This window comes from Spodoptera frugiperda, chromosome 14 (genome assembly GCF_023101765.2).
Source record: "Spodoptera frugiperda isolate SF20-4 chromosome 14, AGI-APGP_CSIRO_Sfru_2.0, whole genome shotgun sequence".
Taxonomy (NCBI): domain Eukaryota; kingdom Metazoa; phylum Arthropoda; class Insecta; order Lepidoptera; family Noctuidae; genus Spodoptera; species Spodoptera frugiperda.
Genome location: NC_064225.1, coordinates 10,097,143 through 10,118,580, shown reverse-complemented (window position 1 = coordinate 10,118,580; position 21,438 = coordinate 10,097,143). Strand labels below are relative to the sequence as shown.

At 34.1% G+C, this 21,438-nt stretch overlaps 1 protein-coding gene across 16 annotated transcripts in view; it reads left to right on the top strand.

Moving 5' to 3' along the window:
- LOC118279232 (uncharacterized) overlaps nt 1-21,438 on the top strand; it is a 75,569-nt gene that overhangs the window by 52,759 nt on the left and 1,372 nt on the right. For 4 of the 16 annotated variants that reach the window (XM_035598828.2, XM_035598836.2, XM_035598826.2 and 1 more), the window contains exon 2: nt 20,921-21,046. In XM_035598828.2, coding sequence (XP_035454721.2) covers nt 20,921-21,046 — 126 coding nt within the window. Of the gene's footprint in view, nt 1-1,051; nt 1,209-1,807; nt 2,025-6,232; nt 6,379-7,269; nt 7,403-8,589; nt 8,716-9,959; nt 10,123-11,302; nt 11,451-12,025; nt 12,184-13,715; nt 13,879-14,792; nt 15,261-15,991; nt 16,425-19,125; nt 19,712-20,920; nt 21,047-21,438 lie in introns of those variants that run through there. The other 12 variants (XM_035598829.2, XM_035598830.2, XM_035598842.2 and 9 more) reach the window with 12 other exon arrangements.

The following is a 21,438-nucleotide window of genomic DNA, read 5'->3' as shown; positions in this document are numbered from 1 at the left end:
AAACATTCGCATTTATAATATTAGTAAGATTTAACTCCGATTTATTGGAACAATTTAATTTATTACGAGCATAATTATAATATAATAGTGCAGCAACGTCCTTGCATTGTTCCTGCACCAGCCACACACAGCGACTGCAAGTAATAGACACCTGTGACAAACAGACAGCATTAACTACTTAATATAATACTTAATAGCCACTAGTCGTGTAGAAGATAAGTTTTATACGTGTAACAAAATAAAAGTCGGCCATAATTTTGTTATCGTTGAGAGTCGAATACTAGGAGTGTAGTTTTCCAATGTGTGTGTCGATTGGCGATCGTTTTAGGCGCCGTCTAATGTAGGTGTGAAATATTTTATCTAAAGAAAGTTTTGAGTTTATGGATCTTCAACAATTTTATAGTAAGTTTAAGTAGTAATGTTTGTTTGATTTCGGCTCTCTGTTACAATGAAATCGGGCAACAAAAATTCCCATTGTTCACGATTTATGAATGTATCAGATATAAAATGGATATTATGTAGTTTACAATAATTAATTTATGTACCGCATAAATAAAAACATTGCCCCATTAGTATTTTCTCCTGTATCGTGGGTATGTTTACAAACATACAAGATGGTCACATGAACATAACACTCAGACCCGAAACAACAATTTGTGGATCACACAAAGAGAGCTCCGTGCGGGAATCGAACCCGCTACACGTTGCATGGCAGCTAGTTGCTCAGCCACCGCGCCAACCGTGCAGACAAAGCTAGGCTTAGGATCTAGTACAATGACGTTCTGATGTACAAACCATAGGCACACAACTAGGTGTAAACCTTCCCCACCATGGGAGAAAGGCGTGACTTTATGTAGGTGTGTATCTATATTTACAGCACACGTAGGTACATAATGAACATCTGACGTAAACTCACGTAATGAGACCGAAATAAGTTAGATTATTATTAAATCGGACGAACACTGAAGCACCTATCGATAGCGCACTGATAACTGCTAACAGCGGTTGTTTATCATTATGATTACAAGTCCCAATCGTGTCAACACATGAATTAAATATTCACATCATAGTGGGCTGTAGTTTTTGCGAATATTGTTAGAAAATGGATGGTACTGCGCTCATAGTGATTATAATGACGGTACCGGCGATTGTGTTGTTGATACTTTTCATGACTGCTTTGCATCTCGTGTCGTTTATCTACTGGATTCGTGAGTACATATTTTCTGTATAATCATTTGTTGTTTTTGCTGTTTTTCTTAATTGAAATACAAATAAAATTACAACATTGTCTATCTTCATTTATGTTTTGTTTACTTCCGCGAATGTATTTGGACATTACAGATAAACGTCAAAAATAAAATTAATGTTTTATATTATCTATACTTCTATTACTAATACATACATAGTTATATGAGTTTGTTTGTATGAACGCGCAAATGTCCAGCACTACTGGTCTGTTTCGAATAATTTATTTTTGTGTCGGATAGTCTATTTATCGAGGTAGGGATAACCAAAAGCAGCAAAGTAAAGCAGGTGAAACCGCGCGGAAATAGCATTTTTTTAATAAATACATAAAAACACGTTCTAATGAATCACTATTACCAGTTTTAAGAAACATTAAGATACATACTTATAAATTTTTCCTCAAATAAAATTAAGACTTTTTTCCTCAACAAAACATTAGCATCTAATTCTCCGACACACGTCAAGTCACATTGGGAAACCGCCTCCTATTCCTTACCGGCTAACGAGTCAACAGTATGTTCCCGCGTTTCGTGCAACGCAACCGTTTCGAAAGTGATGACAAATTTTAAAGACAATGTTTCTTTATCGATGTATTTACTCTTCATATAATGTTCGGTTTTGATGTGATAAGATATTGTCCACTGTTTTAATTCAGTGTCGATTGGGCCACAGAGTAAACACAATGGATACGTTGTCGAGTGTTATGATTGGTGTACTGACGGTGATGTTTTTCTATTTATTTTGGATGTGGTTCTGTTTTGGGAGCTGTGTTAAAAGACGTGAGTTTTTGTTGTTATAAATATTCTGTTAGGTTATTGTGTTTGTTTCTTATCTGTAAATAATGTGTTGTTAAGCGCTTAACTCGAAAACGGCGGGTCTAATTAGGATAATGGTGTTTTTCTTCAAATATTCATTAAAGTTTGACTAAAAATATATAGTTTCGTATACGTTGAGTTATTTAGATATTGGAGGTAGCTTTAACATAGTGATTTTCATTCAATCTTCAGATTTAAGATTATTGTAAGATATGGAGGGTCGTTCGATAAATTTCTTTTTAAAATTGAATATAATAGTGACACAGCATCAATTATGTATTGCCTAATAATGTGAAATACAACCTAACCAGTATATTTGTATTTCACTGTTTTGTTTAGCGCGTATTTATCAACTTGTTAGATTTAGCATTGTATGGTGACATTCACTTTTTTAGCTATAGTTGGTATTTTTCTAGACAATTTACTTTTGTCAATTTGACATTTATGTCTAAGAACATATTTTATAACACAGAAAAGATAATGTTTTATACCTGTGTTGTGTTTTGTTTTATCTGATAGTACTTTATTATTGGTTCACTGTCATTAAATAATTAGTTTAGATACTTACTTGATTCGTATTATTTTTCTGAAGCGGGTTCAAAAGGAGTGATACCACGGCCTCACAGAAACCCGACATGAAACAACGCATGCGTTGTGTGATTTGGGTTACCGGAGGCCCAATTACCACCCTCTCCAATCTTTCTGATCCCCGATTCCACAACAACCCTTAATTCCTAAACTCCAAAACACTGGCAACGCACCTGAAACCCTCTATTGTTTAGGGAGTCCATGGGCGGTGGTGATTGCTTACCATCAGTTGATCCATCTGTTTACCGGCTTATACCATAAAAAATACGATTGAACTGTACAGTTAGACTACACAGCTAAATATTACGGTGTGTAGGCTGTAATTATGAACCCACGATGTAATTATACAGTTAAAACTAAAGGTGTATAACCTGCATTACTGAACAAGGGACTTCGAAAGAACAAAGATGCACTTGGCCCTATAAAACTTGGCTACCATTATCTATCTATCGAGAAATAAACAGTAGATATGTAGATCTCATCTTAACACAATACAATGACTAGATATCAACAAGATAGGAACAGAGGGTGTTGACAGATAAGGTATACTACTAGGTACTACTACATGACATTGTCAAGGGATAGTACCGTGTGAAAGTGATCAGTGTCCTTAGTATGAGTTTGCTACGTTTCAAGTAAGGTAAGCTTTGATTGGTTGGTTTATTCGAGGTGGCCAATCAGAGCGCCGAACGCGTTCCGTTTCGATTACTTTAAACTTATACTAAGGGTTTATATTTACGAAGATGTTTACAATGTTGCTCATTGTTTGGTATTATGTATTAGAAGTTCTTTACCGGGGTTCTTTTTTGGATTCTCAATGGCCAGTGTCTACAAAAGAGTTTGTATGTATCCAGAATGTGTAGTTTAATTTAGTTTAGTTACTAAATCTACCGATAGATAGGTCTGTGTGATGTTGTATTGGTAATTTTTTTTTTTTGTTCATAGTCAACGTATTTCTTGACATTATACCAATAGATTATTAGTACAAAGAGACTAAGTCTTATTTTTTTAAAGAGTACCTAATAATTTAGTTTCTTGCTGGTTCTAACCTATTTGATTAAACTTTGGAACGAGTTCCTAGCTTCACTGACCGACTGACGGAAGATATAATTTTGACGTTTCAAAAGTGTCTAATTGAAATGAATGAAAATATTGTTTCGTAATATTATTTGCGAGCCTAAAGGTTTTACTGTTTATCATACGTAGAAGGAATTTGAAACGATAGCCATTTAATTATTTATTCACGATAAGCGACCTGTTATCTGAAATAAAGGTTATGATACATTAACGATTAAGATACGGATACAATATCTTTGCTAAACCATAGATATCCGAGTGTATCTACAGGTTGTTGCTATTCTTGACGTGTGCTGTCACTGTCAATTATTGACATTATACAGGGGAATTTTATAACTACATTAATATTGATGTTTGTTTCGACTGCCGCGCAACGTGTTGTGGGTTCAATTAACTCTTTGTGTGATACACTAATTATTGTTGGTTAGGGTTTGGGTGTCATGTTTATGTGGACTTGCATGTTTGTAAACGCATCCACAACCATAATATAAAAGTTTTATCTAGCAGTGATTAGTCTGTGTCTTAATAATTTTGCGTTACTTCCATGGCATTAGACGAATTTATATTATATAAAATATTATTTACCCAAAACGTAGACTTGAACCGAATTTCATCCAACCACCACCAACTTAATTATATACCATCAGATGATTCGTCTGTTAGTTTACTTCCTATCCTATTAAAACCCAATTTGGGAAAAAGGAACTTCACTATTAATTAAATTTTGTTTATTTTTTTCACACCCTTAACAATGACTCACATATACAGCAACACATCAAGCTATACACAACCAGTATAACCTGACCGTTGAAAGCGTAGAAACTTCATACAAAGAGGGACCAAGTTAGACTGGTTCTGTGAAGCTTAATGATCTACGTTCTATACATAAATATACCTATATATATGGCTTACGGACATTTATATAGAAAAAAAAGAATTGATACACAAAACGGTAATTAACGCCCTTATCACAAGATAGTGTATCGGAATCGTATCAAGCTGACTTAGGTACCTCAATGTACTGTACTGTGGGCATTTTGTACGGAATTATTATAAACGTTGGTGCACTGAAACCGTCATGTCAGCGAATTTGACTGCGACTTTGATCTTTATGGTCTTGAACATAATGCTGTTTTGGATCATTTACGGCATTCTCATCAAGTTCTGTGGTGAGTAGTTGTTGCGAGGTTTTCCTTGCGATGTCAGGTCGTTGTTGTGTTTTGTATTTTCCATTGCTTGACGTTGTTTGTTGTAGGTTATGTGTTCGTCATTGATATGATCTGCGTCATTTTTCTTCTATATGTATTTTACCTCATGTTTTCCAAAGAAATATTCGCTTCTAGACATGTTTTTATGTGTCTATAAACGTCTATCTAGGGTATGTAGGTAAACTAGATAGTAAAGAAGCCTAGTAAACACATTTTTAATTTTAAACGCACTTCAAGGGCTTTGCAAATTACTTTCACAATCGTTTCATACAATTAACTAAAGGAAATCTTTATACTGTAACAAGAAATACGAAGAAAAACGAGTTTATCATCTTTGTGGTGAATATTTATTTTATTTCGTAAACACGCCATTTACAAACGTCATAAAATAACTACACTGTACCAGTCACTGCCGCTAGGTGGCGCTGTTCTATAAAAACGTGTCCGTGTATACAACGCCATCTGTGTTGTGTTTTGGAAAGCTAACAAGACAAGCAGTGTGTGCCATTCAGTATAAATATTGGAATTGATAATATAAAGTGAACAAAGAGTAATGGAATGCAGAAATTGGCTTCTAATTATATTTCTCTTATCAACGAGAAGATTAGAGCTTAGACAAACAAAGTATTATCATTAGAGCAACCTTTATAATACCTGTTACACGTGTTGGTTGAAATCAGCTGGCTCATCAATATTTGTTGACTTCAGTACCGTTCAAACTAAATGTACTACAATTATTGGTAATTTGCTTTTCTTAAACCAAATTGTATAACTGAACTGTAACTATACTTAATCTATGTATATTCGCCATAAACGACTTGAATTTACTGTACACTGAAACCTACCATCAGCAGTAGCTGTTTTCTTTACAAAGAACCTTTGTCTTTCTTTACTACATTGTTTTTAGAAAACTTAGTCTTACTTATATCAAATTCCGGAGCTACGGACTACCTAGCGGGTTTACTGGGGCTCCGGCTTGAAAAGCAGGAGTAGCAACAGGGTGGGTTTTGTCAGTAAGAGTCTGACACTGCCTCTCGCCTCGCCTCGCCTAAGGCGAGAGAAGTCATTGGATGATTTTCCCCCCTTAAAAAAAACTTATATCAAATAGGTTTTAAAAGATATCACAAATATTTAGTTCAGATATTTCTAAGATTAAGATATTATTAATAAGATTTTTTTTGCGCACATTTACAAAGACTACATAAATAGACGTTTTGAGTTCCATTTTAGTGAAAAACAAATTACTTTGATAAGAGCTACCTACTTTGATATCAAATGTAATCTCTATCGACCTGTAAATAAAGTTCAGTATTTATTTTGTTGTTGAAGATATTTGCTTTAAAATTAATTAGTATTTTGTACAATGATGGAGGTACTGCTCGTCGTGGCTAGTTTCATTGTGTTTCTGTTTTTAATGGGTTTGTGTGCAGGCCATATGCATATAGGTGAGTTCCTTTAATAGTCCTACTGTATTATTTTGAGCTGTGTCACTGTGTTATGATACATTAATTACCTACTCTATAATGTGAGTTGCTTATTAGATATTTAAACAATCTATAGACTAGTTTCCTACTAGTCAAATTCAACACTTTTATCGAAACGTCGAAAACGATATTTTCTATGATTTTTGGATGACGTACACGCTTATGACGTTATCAGATTTTTACGTCAAATAGCAGACTTATTTCTAGAAAAGTAGCTATATAAAATCGAGTGTGATATTTATTTTTTATTATTGTAAACCCGAAATCATTTGTTTAATCTTTATTAAAGTAGGGCTTTAGGTATCCTTCAATGTAACACAATTCACAACAATAGGACCATGTCCTCAGCTAAAAGCACTAATCGCAAACAAATTAATGTACCGATAAGATTCCCTAGCGTTATCACAAATTATAATAATTTTATCTTCCCTTGCTGAGCTTGTGCTTGTTTCTAGCTCAGTGCTTATTTCACTGTGTCCGTGAACGTTCAGTGTTACGCAAATATTATTTGGAACAGAAACAATGATTATAATACTGTTCTGGATGACGTTTATACTTATTGTTCTGACTGCTTCTTCCTACAGACGATGGAGTAAGTGTTTATCTTCATTCTTCTTATTAACTTTGCCATCTACGTTTTATAGTTCTTTCATAGCTCTGTCTGTGCTGTTTACATGTGATTTATCTATCTATCTAGTTCTACAATGAGGTCGGTGTAAGAACGCAACTTTGCCTTCTAGTTCTACGTCAGAGTCATAAAATCGTCTATCATCATGAAAATCATATTCGATAATATGTGATAGGTAGGTTTTATCACAAATTAAGGCTTAGTTGTTGTGTACGAAAGGCACTCATAGTGTCACGACGTAATTCACTTTAAATTAATATAAAATATTAATCAAAATGCATTACAGAACAATTATGTTCATTTCTTGGTGTGTATTCATTGTCGTATTAGTTGCAATAAGTGCTTTCATACATAGAAGTGAGTATCACCAGTTTATTGACCATATTTTGAACTCTATTCGCGTCACAATAAAGCTCCTAATACCTAATTTTGATATCGAAAACGTTGCAATTGGTTGATGAAAAATTTGGCTGTCCAATCGTGTTCATTCAGGCAAAATTAAGATTATATCGGAAGGTGTACCTATGTACGAATGTAATCGATTTTTTTTATGAAATAATCGCGAAAATTGATTAGATTTTATTCGTCATCGATGTGAAATGTATTGTCAGTCGTCGGCCTTGCTGGCTTTGGTCGGGTGTTAACAGTTCACTGCGTTACGGGAAGTATTTGGTTGTCTTTGAGTCTTGCTCTGTGCGGCAGCTAGTTGTCCTGGTTTTACTCTCCGTGCGGAGGTGATTTATTCAAGTATTCGTTCAAGTAAAAAGAGACACCTATATTCCCGATGTGCTTGCTTATAGTGTACAAATTTAAGAATAAAAATGTACGGGAATTATTTTGTCGTAACGCACAGAAAGGTAATTATTGTACAATAGTGCGATGGGAACTATTTGGCCGTATTCTAAACCCCGTATATCACTGAACGTGAGCTTCATTTAGTCATAGTGCTGTGTCTAGTCGATAAGTTTTTACAGAACGCGATATTTTATCTTTCACGCGTAAGTACCAAATTGTAGGTACATGTGAAACGTTCACGCAAAATCTTATTATGAGGAATTTGTTAAAACAGAAGGTGAAGAGGCTAGAAACATTATTGTGCAGACATAATGGTTCCAGTTTCGTTCACAAAAAAGTCCATCAAGCGAATTTTGTAATTTTAATTATAAAAAAAAGACTTGCTCATCCCATTGATTTTGTTGATAGTGTAATACTGTAATAAAAAATAATGAATCTAAAACAAAACAACGTTTTTGTGATCCCCATCCCTAGCAATACGTGTTGTATGCGCCACGACAAGTATTTTCCCGTAAAATCCACCATAAAAATACCTGTATTTTAAAATATTTCTAAGAACCCCGTGCTACTGCTGTGTATACGGAAGGATGTTAATCTATTTATTTACAGAAATAAACTCTGCTGAGGAATTGATTGAGTCAGGACTACATACGGGAACATAGACGTCGTAACGCACACGGCAATCTTGATACGGGAAGTATGTGACTTGTACAGCACTGGAAGTAAGTCTTAATCTGCGCTCAGCCGTTAGTGAACGTGTTAACAGTGACTTGTACATCACCATCTCATCATGTCGGATCATCTCTTCATGTTTCTGATGTACATCGGATGTTTCTCCTTATTCCTATCAATATCCATGCTCTGCAGTTGCAGAAGTAAGTTGAAACATTTACATATTGCCATGTGGAATGTTCCTAAGGTGACGTTTTAATCGAAAACGAATGATAAGATTTCTGTTGAATGATAACAGATATTGTAATAATTAATCTTTGGGTTTTTATTGAAGTCAATTAGTGTTCGTATATCACTGATCTGTTTTGTCGGTGCTGTGAGGAGTTTGTCCAATATGATGAGTTATTCTCTAACGTATCAACTGTTTGTGCTGTTGTTTTGGGTGGTGTTCATACTGTTTTTGATTGCTTTAGTTGCAATAAAGAGATGGAGTGAGTATTTCTTTGTACATATTTTGTTGTTTAATGACAATTTGAAATTGTTGCCTATTTTTATGGTGGTCACGGTGGTTTGTGTTGGGCTTGAATCGTGTTATTTCGTTGGGGACTCAAAAATTGTTTTTGGGCACATTCTTTGTGAGTTTCCCTTTTGCCTCCATAATATTATGACTGTCTAAATGTAGTGATATCTAGTATCAATAATGCAAAGTGAGTTCAGTGATTGGCCACCACTAAACCGACTGAGATAAGTATAGCTAGCACTAATCAATAGAAAGTTTCCATTTTTTTTCTAAAGCCCACTTTATCTTTAATTCGGAATTATCGATTTATCATTTATTTACCTATTATAAGTAGGTAAATTGATAGGGGACAAGGTAAATGATAAGATTTCGACGGCTATCACTAATTGACTTTATTATTGACTTATTTCTGCGCTCTATTGTTAGTATATACGTGTTATTTACATGGTGCAGTGTTTTATTTGTGCAAAATGAGCATTTCTGATTATGTGCGGTTGATTATCCTGTTCATTCTGATCATAATGATCTTTTCCGGCGTCTTCGCTCGATACTTGCGTAAGTTTAAACACATTTTTTTACAACTTTGTAAATTGCATAGGGGTAAAACCAATTTATTTAGTTCTCATTAAGCAACATAGATGGCACTGTCTGTACTATATCGCTTCATACTCAATTTCAAGTACTCAATTAGTTGTTTCTTTACATTGCATTACGTTTCAACAACTTTGACATTGATTGTGACGTGTAATGACGGCAATAGTTCTAATCACTTCCGCTAGATGGAGCTTTTTTCAACACGTGTTAGGTACAGCACTTTTGGGCCTGGCTTTTAATACTGATACTAATTCTTGAAAGCTAATTATTTTCCGGCGATAAGATAGTGGTGCTGATACTGCTTATATTTTTCGGTCTTATCGAATCCGCCATTGAATATTAGTGTTTGATACAAGAGCAGTGTTTTTTGGTGTTTTTTTTTATAATTAATACGTTTTTATCCTAAAAATGTACACAAATTATTATATTTTCCAAATTGTATTTTGGAGTATGTTTATCATTACCGTGTTCTCAATTATGTATCTTCGTATAAGAAGTAAGTTTTAATAATATTTTTGCTATTAGATGTGAAATTAATACCGACATTTAATTGGGTTGGGCCCATCTTTTATTCCATAGAAATCTACACCTTATGGAACAAAAATTAACTGAGATATTTATCTTCTCCCGAGTTATATCAAAACAATAATTACACAGGGATGAATATTATAGGCTTTTGAAAACCCACAATATTCCATTTATGTATATGGAAGTTTGCCGGTCTCATTTCGTTCATCCATTGCACTTTTAGACAACCCTGATTTCGTCAGTCAAACCTTGGCTTACATAAAGTATATCTAAAACAAATGTTTTGTCAAAGTCAATGCATATATTTCAATTATCCTTAATAAGAACCTGTTTGGCCGTCAGTCTGTTTGTCTGTCTTGAAAAATAGATAACACTAAGATTCAAAGAATTATTCAGTATCGTGTCATTGGCATTCATACATTAATTGATTAATGTCTAAACACATTCATATCTCATCAATCTCATAATTAGAATCTTATTTAAAGATAATTGTATCACGTCAACATATTTATCAATCAATAACATGCTTTATCTCAAATAACTTAGGATTTAGATTTGTTTGTCTGGAAGAAGTGCAAAAATCGACACTAGATGGCGGTGTATTAAAAAATATGTTGCAATATTTAAAATAGCGAATTTAATGTCTTGGAGGAAAACAATTCATACCTATCAATTTTTTAATCTGATAATCTTCACTGTTTATCGATAATATTTATTGTTTTTCATGTACATGTAAATACAAAATCCAAAGCGAATTTTTCTTTATCTATTACGTTATCAACTAGTATTTCCCCACGGGTTTACTTGGAAACTTTTTTCCTTAGCTTTGTGTAAGACATACGTGATAAACGATTTACTTGCTCAAACAAACATAATCTTCAGATTTATTATAATAATGTATAACTCCGATAAATGTAGATGCATTCATCACCGTGGCAACAGATCTAAAGGATGTAACTATGAAACTGAATTTCAAGGATTAGGCCATCGAGGTATCAGCCAAAGTGGAGAAATGTAAATTATTCAATGTTTATTAAAAACATTGTCCTCAATAATGTACATTTCAGGCTAAATAGACACATCTAGAATACGGATAAGATAGTGGACGTTGATAATAATATATTTATATCGATTCAAAAGCGAATTTATCGCATTACCTTCCTAATTATTAGAGGTGCTTTGACTTCAGAAACAGTATCGTAATTTCTTGCAAAATGGCTTCGAATTCAACGATTACAATTTCTATCATAATAATTATGGGTATTTTAATTTGTATACTTTACAATTATGTGACCGGTGAGTAAACTTTTTCTTTAATATAACGTTTTTCACGAACCTTGCTTCGGCGCAAATCAGCTGACTCGACCTGTGTAATAAGTGCTTGTAAGGTGTTTCGCAAAATATTGCCCCTCTCTTTTCATCCCCAATCCTTAAATCTTTAACCTCCAAGTGACCGGCAATACACTTGTAACTTTTCAATCCTCTTATATTGCGGGTGTCCATATTCGCTGATCACTTACCATTGGTCCGTTCTCGTTTGCCGTCCTATCTCATAAAAATGTCTATATGTAGATGGTCTAGACGTCATTAATCAGTTCCTATCCACTTCAATGTCTACTAACTATTATTGTATATATACATACATACGTTACACTTATCACGTAAGTACTTACATTGTGACGTCAAAAATGTGAATCCCTTAGTAGTGCACGGTAACTCCCGCTAGATGGCGTTGTTATAAAGATATGGAACGCATTTCAATTATATTGAGTCATCAACACTTAAATAATACGTAGATGTTGTCGTAAACTGATAAGATTAAAGTAAAGGATAGATCCTGTACTTAATTATAATTATATTGTCACTTTCTCGGTACAAATACTTAGTTTAATTGTGGTCATCCGATGTAATTGTCAGTTCAGTGCATTGATTTAATCTTTTATCAAAATGGAGGAAAATACCGGCTTCATAATCTTCTTAGTTGTTACGTTGGTGTTGGCACTGCTGTTAGGAGTTTGTAAGGAATTCAGTGAGTATTAATGAGATTATCGACTGCGTCGTTAGATGGCGTTTTTAGAAAAAAAATAGTGTTTACATTCTTTCATTACATTCACGTCTTTAAGTTACTCGTTTACGATATCTTTTCTTTTTCCTATCAGCTGCTTTCTTTACCAAATTCCATAATTATCGTCTATCTTCTCACTATTCACTTGTGGAACGATTCACAACACTCATTTATTAATAGTCTCTACCTTATGTTTCACTGTTTTCACTTCCATATTGACTAGAGAGACACCACTTAGAACTTTTTGTTCCTTACACCGTACCCAAGACACAACTACTAAGCCAGCAAGACTATGTATGACCACACAGGTTTACGTGTAGCGTCTTTTGTATCGTCATCAACAGTCATTTATTTTTCATTGACCACTTCCAGGAATCATGCATGCGTACAATGCATCATAGTTTTATTTGAAACTCTATCAATTTCATCATTTAGGTTATCTTTAGTATATAACTGTTGATTGTTCTTCCCTTTTATTTATAGTACATTTGTCTCTTTAAGGGGTGTGACTTAGTTTTTTATAAGACAATGAATATCGTGGTGAACGAATATTTCTGGGCTTTCTTCTGGGCCCTGATGTTGTACGTCGTCGTCATTGTTGTGATTGTGATTAGATTAAAGAGTGAGTACTGTCTTCTTATTTGTGATTTATCTTACTGAGATATCATAACTAGGTAGTTTTGTTATTATCTTTGTTTTATTGGGTCAAGTTTAATTGTAGGTAAGTCAGGGTCGCTTAATTCATTATTGCAGAGGTTCCCAACCTTTGCCTGATTAAGGACCACTTTTGTAATTCTTAGTAAGTTAGGAACCTATTACTATTACTTTTTTCATGTGGTCCCACACTCTGATTTTCTCATTCACTCATAATAATGCTTAGATATTACCGATGTATATATTGCATTTACTTAAACAGAGATGTGTTTGGTGTGTTTTGGTTTGTTGTTTTAGTGGTAGATTTGACAGACCTTTTTATACTGATACCCAATATTTCTTGATTTGATTCCTGTTCTGTTCTCATTTAAGCATATTTTGTTTCATGCCTTTGCACACGTTGTTGTAAGAAAGTGTCAAATCTTATTCTTTATCTTCATAATTATTTGGATTCTTTTCCAACACAAAAACACCTATTCTGACTGCTTCGTTGGTCGAGTGGTCGCAAGAGCGATTGCCAGGCAAGCGCTCTCATTACTCGGTTGTAGCACGGAGTCTGGAATTGTGTCCAGTATATGGCAATAGGCTCACCCTATTACATGGAACTTATAACACACATGGTGAAAAATGGGCGTACGTTGTACAGTGGCATTACATGCCGTAATGTGCACCTCTGCCTACCCCTTCGAGGATAAAAGGCGTGACGATACGTGAAGCACGTATTGTCCGGCATTATCATTATCAAGTTCCATGTAAATTAAAATACATTAAGCGATCACTAGTTTCCTTAGTAGTCCGCGCATGATCGGCTATGGATCTATATCGATAAAATTATCGCAGTTTTATTGTATTATTTTTTATAGATAAAATATAATTACTCAGTAAACCTAGCGGGAACCTTCATGAAAGTCGTTCGTTGATTGTGAAATAAAATGTCTGATACTTATATTTATTTCTTTGTGACCCTGCTCGTTGCTACTCTTATGTTGGGCTGCAAAGCTGTCAGTAAGTTGCACGTTTATTTTTTTATTTCTTCTATTTATCTTTTGATTTTTAAAAATAAAGTCCTCTTTTAGACTTACTGTGGTTGTGTCAGATTCCCCTAAATCATTAACTGCACAGCAAGTAATTTAATGGTCCCTATCATTAGTAAATGTTTTCAGAACAAAATCGTTACTAAGAAATAGTTTAAGTAACCATTAATTGTCTCTGAATGCGGTGGTTAAGGAAAAAGAAATACGTAATTCTACCTATATGTGTTGTTGTCACATAGATGTGAAATAATTGCCATAGAATACTACCTCATTTGTTTCCAGCCCCGTCTTAATGGTTCTGTCATCCCTTTGTTCTTTGTTTATCTTGTTATGTTACTGATATTTACTTCTACGGCCTTGTTGAACTCAATCTGATTAGCTGTGACCATTCTGATTACATTTTTATTATAGAAATCAAATTCTTTGACGATGGGACTAGTGATTTAGATTCTGTGATATGACACTTTGGAACGAGCACCTAGCTTCACTGACAGACTGACTGACGAATAATTCAATTTGACGTTTCAAATAATGAATTTAGGATTAATTTAAATAAATGTTTTGACTTTGACTTTGATTGTTTATTGACCACTGTTGAAGTATCGATGCCGTTTTTAAAACAGCATACTCTAAAACCTCGCTTTATAGGTATATTTATCGAACCTCATAAATCTAAAATTTCTGACACGTATACAAAAATCGCAGATAATCCCATAGATAAGGCGTAACAAACAAAAGCCGTTGCGTAGGATAATGATCTTTAAGACTGTGTAATAAAGTCCAAAATTCTTGAATTGATACGGCAAAAGATATCAGTAGCCGATGATCGGTCATATGTGCTGACATCTTTGTACAAGAGTATTTATGAAATACAGTATCTCAATTCAATCCAATGAATACTAGTGCGATTTGTGATACATTGCGAATTGATTTAAAATATTCTCCCAGGATGGCGACCATAATATTCTCTGTAATAAAGTAAAATCAAATCTAGTGACGAAATCGTAATTGAACACTCAAAACTGGCGTGGACTGTGAAAAAAGTTACGTAGAAAGAATTGTGGGTTTACAGTTATAATGCAAATCCATTAATGTCTTGAACAACATTGATTTACGAGTATTGTTGGCAATTACTATTAACTGAGTCGTTAAAAGTAAATTGATAGCAAAATACATTACGTGGTACTAGAAAAAGGATATTGGTCAAAATGCCTCCAGCTTCAGAAGAAGACATGTCTCCTATGCCCGGGGACACGAGCAGTGTCACCATATACCAAGTGATCTACATATCAGTGCTCTTCACTGTCCTGTTCATGGCCTTCGTCATAATGTGCATCAAGATGGCACAATTGGGTATTAATTTCTATTTTATTTTCTTTATCGTGTTACAACATTTCTTCTGGAACAAATATATTATTTCTTTGTTCATTTTCCAAATAGAAGTCTTTTTGGTTGTCTTTCTTATTTTCTATTTGGGAAGTTTCAATCCGATGTATAGTTCTGTTTTCTCTTTTTAATGTTAAAGAGAGTTATAGGGTTACAGAAAAACTTTAGCTAAAACTAAGTTAGTTTTAATGCGGCGCGTCACGTTCCGCGCGCGCTCAAAGAGCCATCAGACTACCACAGATCCCCATCTGTGGTAGTATCTGATGCCTGATCCGGAGCTCCGGCTCGACAAACAGGAGTAGAAACGGGGTGGTTTTTGTTCAAAAGTCTGACACTCCCTCTCGCCTCGAGCTGGCGAGAGAAGTCACTGGATGATTTTCCTCCCTTAAAAAAAATATTGTTTTAATAACAACACAATCACGGGATTGCAATCCACTGCCATGATTGTATATGTCCATAATATAATCCAGTTTGTGAAAATCATTGAGATAAGACCATGCAACTGATTTCTCAATTGCAAACCAAATCTTACTTCGTTTGTCATCCAACAATTTTTAGCTCCAAACTGACAAGTTTAATTCAGACTTTAATCTACAAACGTAGCTCTTGAAGCATTGCTTAACCTGCGATAGCGTTGATATATCAGAGATAAATTTTGATATCGATAGATGTGCTCGATACACACACTTAGTACCATGTACAGTGAACGAAAAGCCATGAATTTTGTTTTAAAATGTGCCAAAAATATATTAGTTGGAAACCAGTGAGAGTACCAGTGTCCTTTGTAATTAGCATTCCAATAATTTGTTGATACAAATTAGTTGTGAGTGTTCGTGGAAACTACGAGAACTCGAATCGTTTGTGGTGCAAGTGATTTAGAAGATTCTCGGTTTAGAAGCCGGTGAAAGATCAGTATAGTCCAAAAACATTGAAGGAAAGAGACAAAAGATCCAAAAATGGCTCCGTATTATCCAAATCTGGATATGTTTGATTCAGCCGAAGATGATAGTCAGAAGGAAGCCAATGATCCAAGCAGTTTGAGTGAAATGGCCTTCTGGTATATGATCGTGTTGATAGGAATGCTGCTCACCTGGATCTTTATGTTCTTCTGTTTAAGGATCATTTCATTACGTAATATTTTTTAAAGTTCTACCTTTAATGTTATAATCTAAGATTTCTTTGTTAGCATTTTTGTTCTGAGCAGGCTCAGAAACTAATGATTTGATTTATAATTTTATAACCTTTGATTTATTTACGAAATGTATGTTTGTAATCCCACGCACGACATAGGCGAAAACTCTAGTGTAGGGCAACGTTTTTTTATAAAAGAGACGAGAGAGAGAGAAAAATGAGAAAACAAGAGAATAGTGATACAAAGGGTAACAAACAAAGAAGTTAATTTTAGTTTCAACAGAAGTATATTGCGTTACAGATGAAAAATTCCATCAAAGTATAAGCACAGCTATCTGACGTGGAAATGAGATTAGATTGTGTATCGACGATACAGGGTATTGCCATCATCATACTTTGTAATATTTACGTTTAACTAGCTTCTTCTAACGGCTTCGCCCGCGTTCTTGTAGGATAAAAAGTATAGACCATAATCTACCCTTGTTCCAAATTTCATTCATGACGTGATTGAGTAACAAACATACAAACACACTTTCGCATTTATAATACTTGTAAGATTAATGTAACCATTCTCATGGAAATCTATACTTCAATCAATGATTGTCATGATAAGTACTAAAATTGGAATTGACTAATTGACTCTTACGTTTCAATTGAGGCTTGTGATTGGTCGACAAAAATCCATCAACCATTCACGTTGATTTGTCTGTGATAAAGAGCAGAGGAGTCATTAACTAATATTGTAAACTGATTGAACATACTCTTATATTGATGGATTGGAAAATAAAAAATATCGACCGGATAGTGGTGGGACGATTGATAAAATAGATAAAGCAGTGCTGCAGAATGATAAGCTGAAATCTGTTAAAAAGGATTGGAAAGGGAAAGCAGTTGATAAAGATGAAAAGAGAGAGATAGATATAGTAGAAATAAATAAACAAGGTGCATTTAAAGATGAAAGCACAATTAAAAATTGCACTAAACATAATATAACGACCGAATACTAAACTTGAAGTTGTGTTTAAATAGCCCGCAATCTATGATGTATTTGTAGTGACAGAAGTATCTCTGTCAAATAAAAGTATTTTTAAGAGCGTCTTAAAATGAAGGGGCGTTAGAGTATAAGACCATAATAAGGAAATAAAATCATCCCTATCACATTAGTCATACACATTTATCGCAAGGATAAGTACCTAATAGCTAATAAATTTTAAATAAAGTGTATCTACGTCACGAGGATTAAGGAAGGCACTTATCGCTTTGTTGTGTATTCGACGGCTGAGCTTAAAATGTAATCTTTAACATAATCAGTGCAGTTTTTGGTTTCAAAAATAAATAATTTATCTTTGTTACGTATATGTTCAATTGTGGTCATTATGTCATCAAGAACAGTCTTTGTAAACAAATCAAGTGCCTACTTGTAATGATGTGGGTTGACCAAATTAGACGCAATTTTAGTATTTTAGAATTATTCACTGTTCTACATACACATGACTATATTATGTTTCATTTCTACAATGAAATGCTCATGCTGCTGTCCATTAATAAATCTATACATATCAAGGGTGAATCAATAAATCAACAGATTTCTATTATCAAATTGGGATTTTAGTCATAAAGATGTCACATTTTCCTTATTTCGAGTTTTATCTTTTCCTTATAATAAGACTAGATTATTCATTTTGATTTTAATCAGCTCTGAATCTACAGTTACTTTATTCTCTACGTACTTCTTTCTTTTTAACCGTTTATTTCATCACAGTAGTAATATTTTCATCATCCTTTCTTGTATCTTTATGTTCATTGAGTAGTTTGACAAATGTTGAAGTATCTGCATTACTATCATCTACAACGTATTCAAGTTCGAGAGCACTTATATGTGAGGGGGTTAACCTATTAACGCTACATAGATCTCTTATCTATATAGTACAAAATTACATTATCCACTTTTGTTAATTTATCGTGATCACAATCAGCACTGACTTGGTCCAAATTTTCCACGTTTGGCGTATTTACGTGTAGTACTTTATCTAAAGAATTTTGTCAGTCGGTTTATTGGTGGATTTATTACTTTATTGTCTTTCGTACGATTCTTTTGTATTTCATTATCGTTGTTTTTAAAAGTATTAACTTTGAATGTTTTTTCATCGTGAGTTGAACTCTTGACTTTGACTTTTATTGTTTTGTTTAGTTCTTTTTCTTTGACATTTACTTTTATCTGCGGTTTATTTGGGTTTTAAATCCCATTTATACTATAAGCTTCTTTATCAAGCTAAAGAAACGAAAACATTTTTCAGACAGTCATTTATTTAGTAGAATAACATGCGTATTTTTTACAGCTTAAGCCATTATATTATGTTATTTTTATGAGCACCTTATTATGCTAAACTGGATAAATGTCATGTGGAGTGAAACTGGATAAATGTCAAATGAGTTTAACACAATAGTGAATCTATTGTGTTAAACTCATTTTTTTTCTATAAAGTGTTGAACGATTGTCACAATACCCATTTGACACAATAATCTCCACTGACCCACCAAGCTGCACGCTGTTGATATTTTATTCTAATCTCGTAAACAAAGATAGGCCGCGGCGAGTATCGATTAACTGCATCGGCAATTAAAATCGAATCAGTAATCGATCGTCCCGTCATCACTACCGTACGTCAGTTACCGGTGCACCGCCTCGTCAAACACATCTAATTGTTCGTGTCCGATAACAATACACGTAGGGGGCATATAACCATAAATTTGTCCAACTTAATCCAAGATAAAAATCGATTTCGATAAAATAATTTTATATCGTATCGATTATGTTAATTTACTTGCCATTCGAATTCACGGTCTAGTCGCGAGTGTTAATTAATTTGTTTGTGAGAATCGCAATATATTATTGTTATTTAAGTGAATTATTCGAATAATAATAATTAATATAATACCGACAATCTTTATACAAAGTGATCAATTTACAAAAATCCGATTAGTGTGATTGATTCGATTGTGGGATTAAAAAAAGTTTTCGTGAAAACTGTTGTTGATAGATGGCGTTATTGTAGTTTTACGTCACGTTCTAGTGGAGTGTGTATTTTGAACTAAAGTTATTGAGATGGAGCCTATCACCTATAGCTCATTCAGAACAGTATCGGAGGTGGACCTTCGGGAGGACTTCACTCCCGTCAATGATTACAACACATCGTTCGCTGACATCGTGTGGTCTGCGCTCAGTACCACGACGATATTCCTGATCATTATTTTTATGGTCACTTGTATTAGAGTCGTTATTATGGGTATGCATTGTTTATTGTCTCTATCCTCGCTCATGTTATATGAGATCATAGTTCCTAAGCCATTATTATTGAGAATTGTATTCAAGGAATCTTCATCTTTGTCTTTCAAGTGTTCTACTGTTTTTATTTCCTCAGTTTGTATACAAACATCTTATGATCATAGTTCTAAGTGATTATTGTTGAATAATACGACGTTTCGTTTCAATAATGTCGGCGTATATTTATTTTAAAAGCTAATGCGGAATTATCCCTCTTAGATTACAAATCCACTTATACAGATAGTTTGTGAGAATTGTAGATTTTACAACTTAATACCAAATCTCTTCTAATCTCTAAAGTAGGTACGTTTTAATTACGAAATCTAATCTTAGAAACTAATACTTAGGTATTATGAAACTGATTATGCCTTAGTAGGTAGATGAAGCTTAGTGAAGTGGAGCACATTTTTTTATAAAATAACATTTGTTATCGTGAATTTTAATGAATTATTTGACGTAGTACTGTAAAGATGTAGGTATGTAAAGGCTGTATGTTGCAATCAGTAGTTAATGTTCACTATCAACATTTATCGAGGATCTATATATCAGGTGATGTTGTGACAAATTAATATGAGGCGCGAATTTAGTGCATTATGTACACATCTAGCTGAGTTTAAATCAGTATTGTTTAAGGCAAATCGGATGATAATCCTTAGTTATTTTCTTTATACTAACATTCACATTATTCAAACGAATGCATTGTTTTTATCGTTGTTTGATTTAATGGAATGTCAATACAGTATTAAACATGGCTATGCAATATTGCCAACTAACATTAACAATATATTTTTATTATAAATTTCGTAAGATATACTAAATTAATTATTATGTTTTTCGGCTTACTCACGTAACTGTTTGAATAGGAACTCGACTAGTTTCAAGTTATGCTAGAGGCTCATGTTCATGAGCAGCTTTCTGCTACACACGACTGCCGCGTTCAAATAATTACGTGTAAGCCGAAAAACTAATAATTATTTAACAATATATCTTAAAACTACTCAGTCAGAGTCAGAATTTATTACATAGCCAGACTTGGCGTGATAACATCAGCCCTTATAGAAACAACATAAATATTGTTCACCAACTCTGAAGACTTTTCCGACAATTTCTTCCCAGAAATACTTTGTGTAAAGTACCAATGTATTTACGTGTGTTTTCCTTTGTGTTCCAGGGCAAAAAACGCGCAGTCCGCAGCAGAGGCGAATGTATGTGGGCTCGCGGGCCCGGCCGTCGCTGGGCCAAGCAGAGCCATCTATATTCGTCAGCCCTTCTAACCTGCCGCCGCCGCCCAAATATGGTGAGTACACAAACACTTATAATTATGGCAAAATTTATTATTGAAGACAGGCAAAATTTAATATGGAAGGCATTATATGAACTGAGTAAAGTCGGATAAATAGAAAAGAGAAAAGTGATTACCTATCTAGTATTGTTTTAATGATTTAAGTAAATCTCGGTGTAATCAGTGAAACTGTCAGTCTCTCAGTTACCGAAATTAAAAATAAAGTCAATAAAAAAAACTGAATGCATAATCAAGTGCGACTGCCTCGCAAGTCGTCTCTCACAGCATTGCTGGGGATGTTTTTCTCAGTAGTAGCCCGGAGTCTGGCGTTGTCCAGCACCTAAAGAGCAATAGGCTCCCCCACTATTACATGTGACCTTAACACAAATAATGAAGAGTAACGAGCA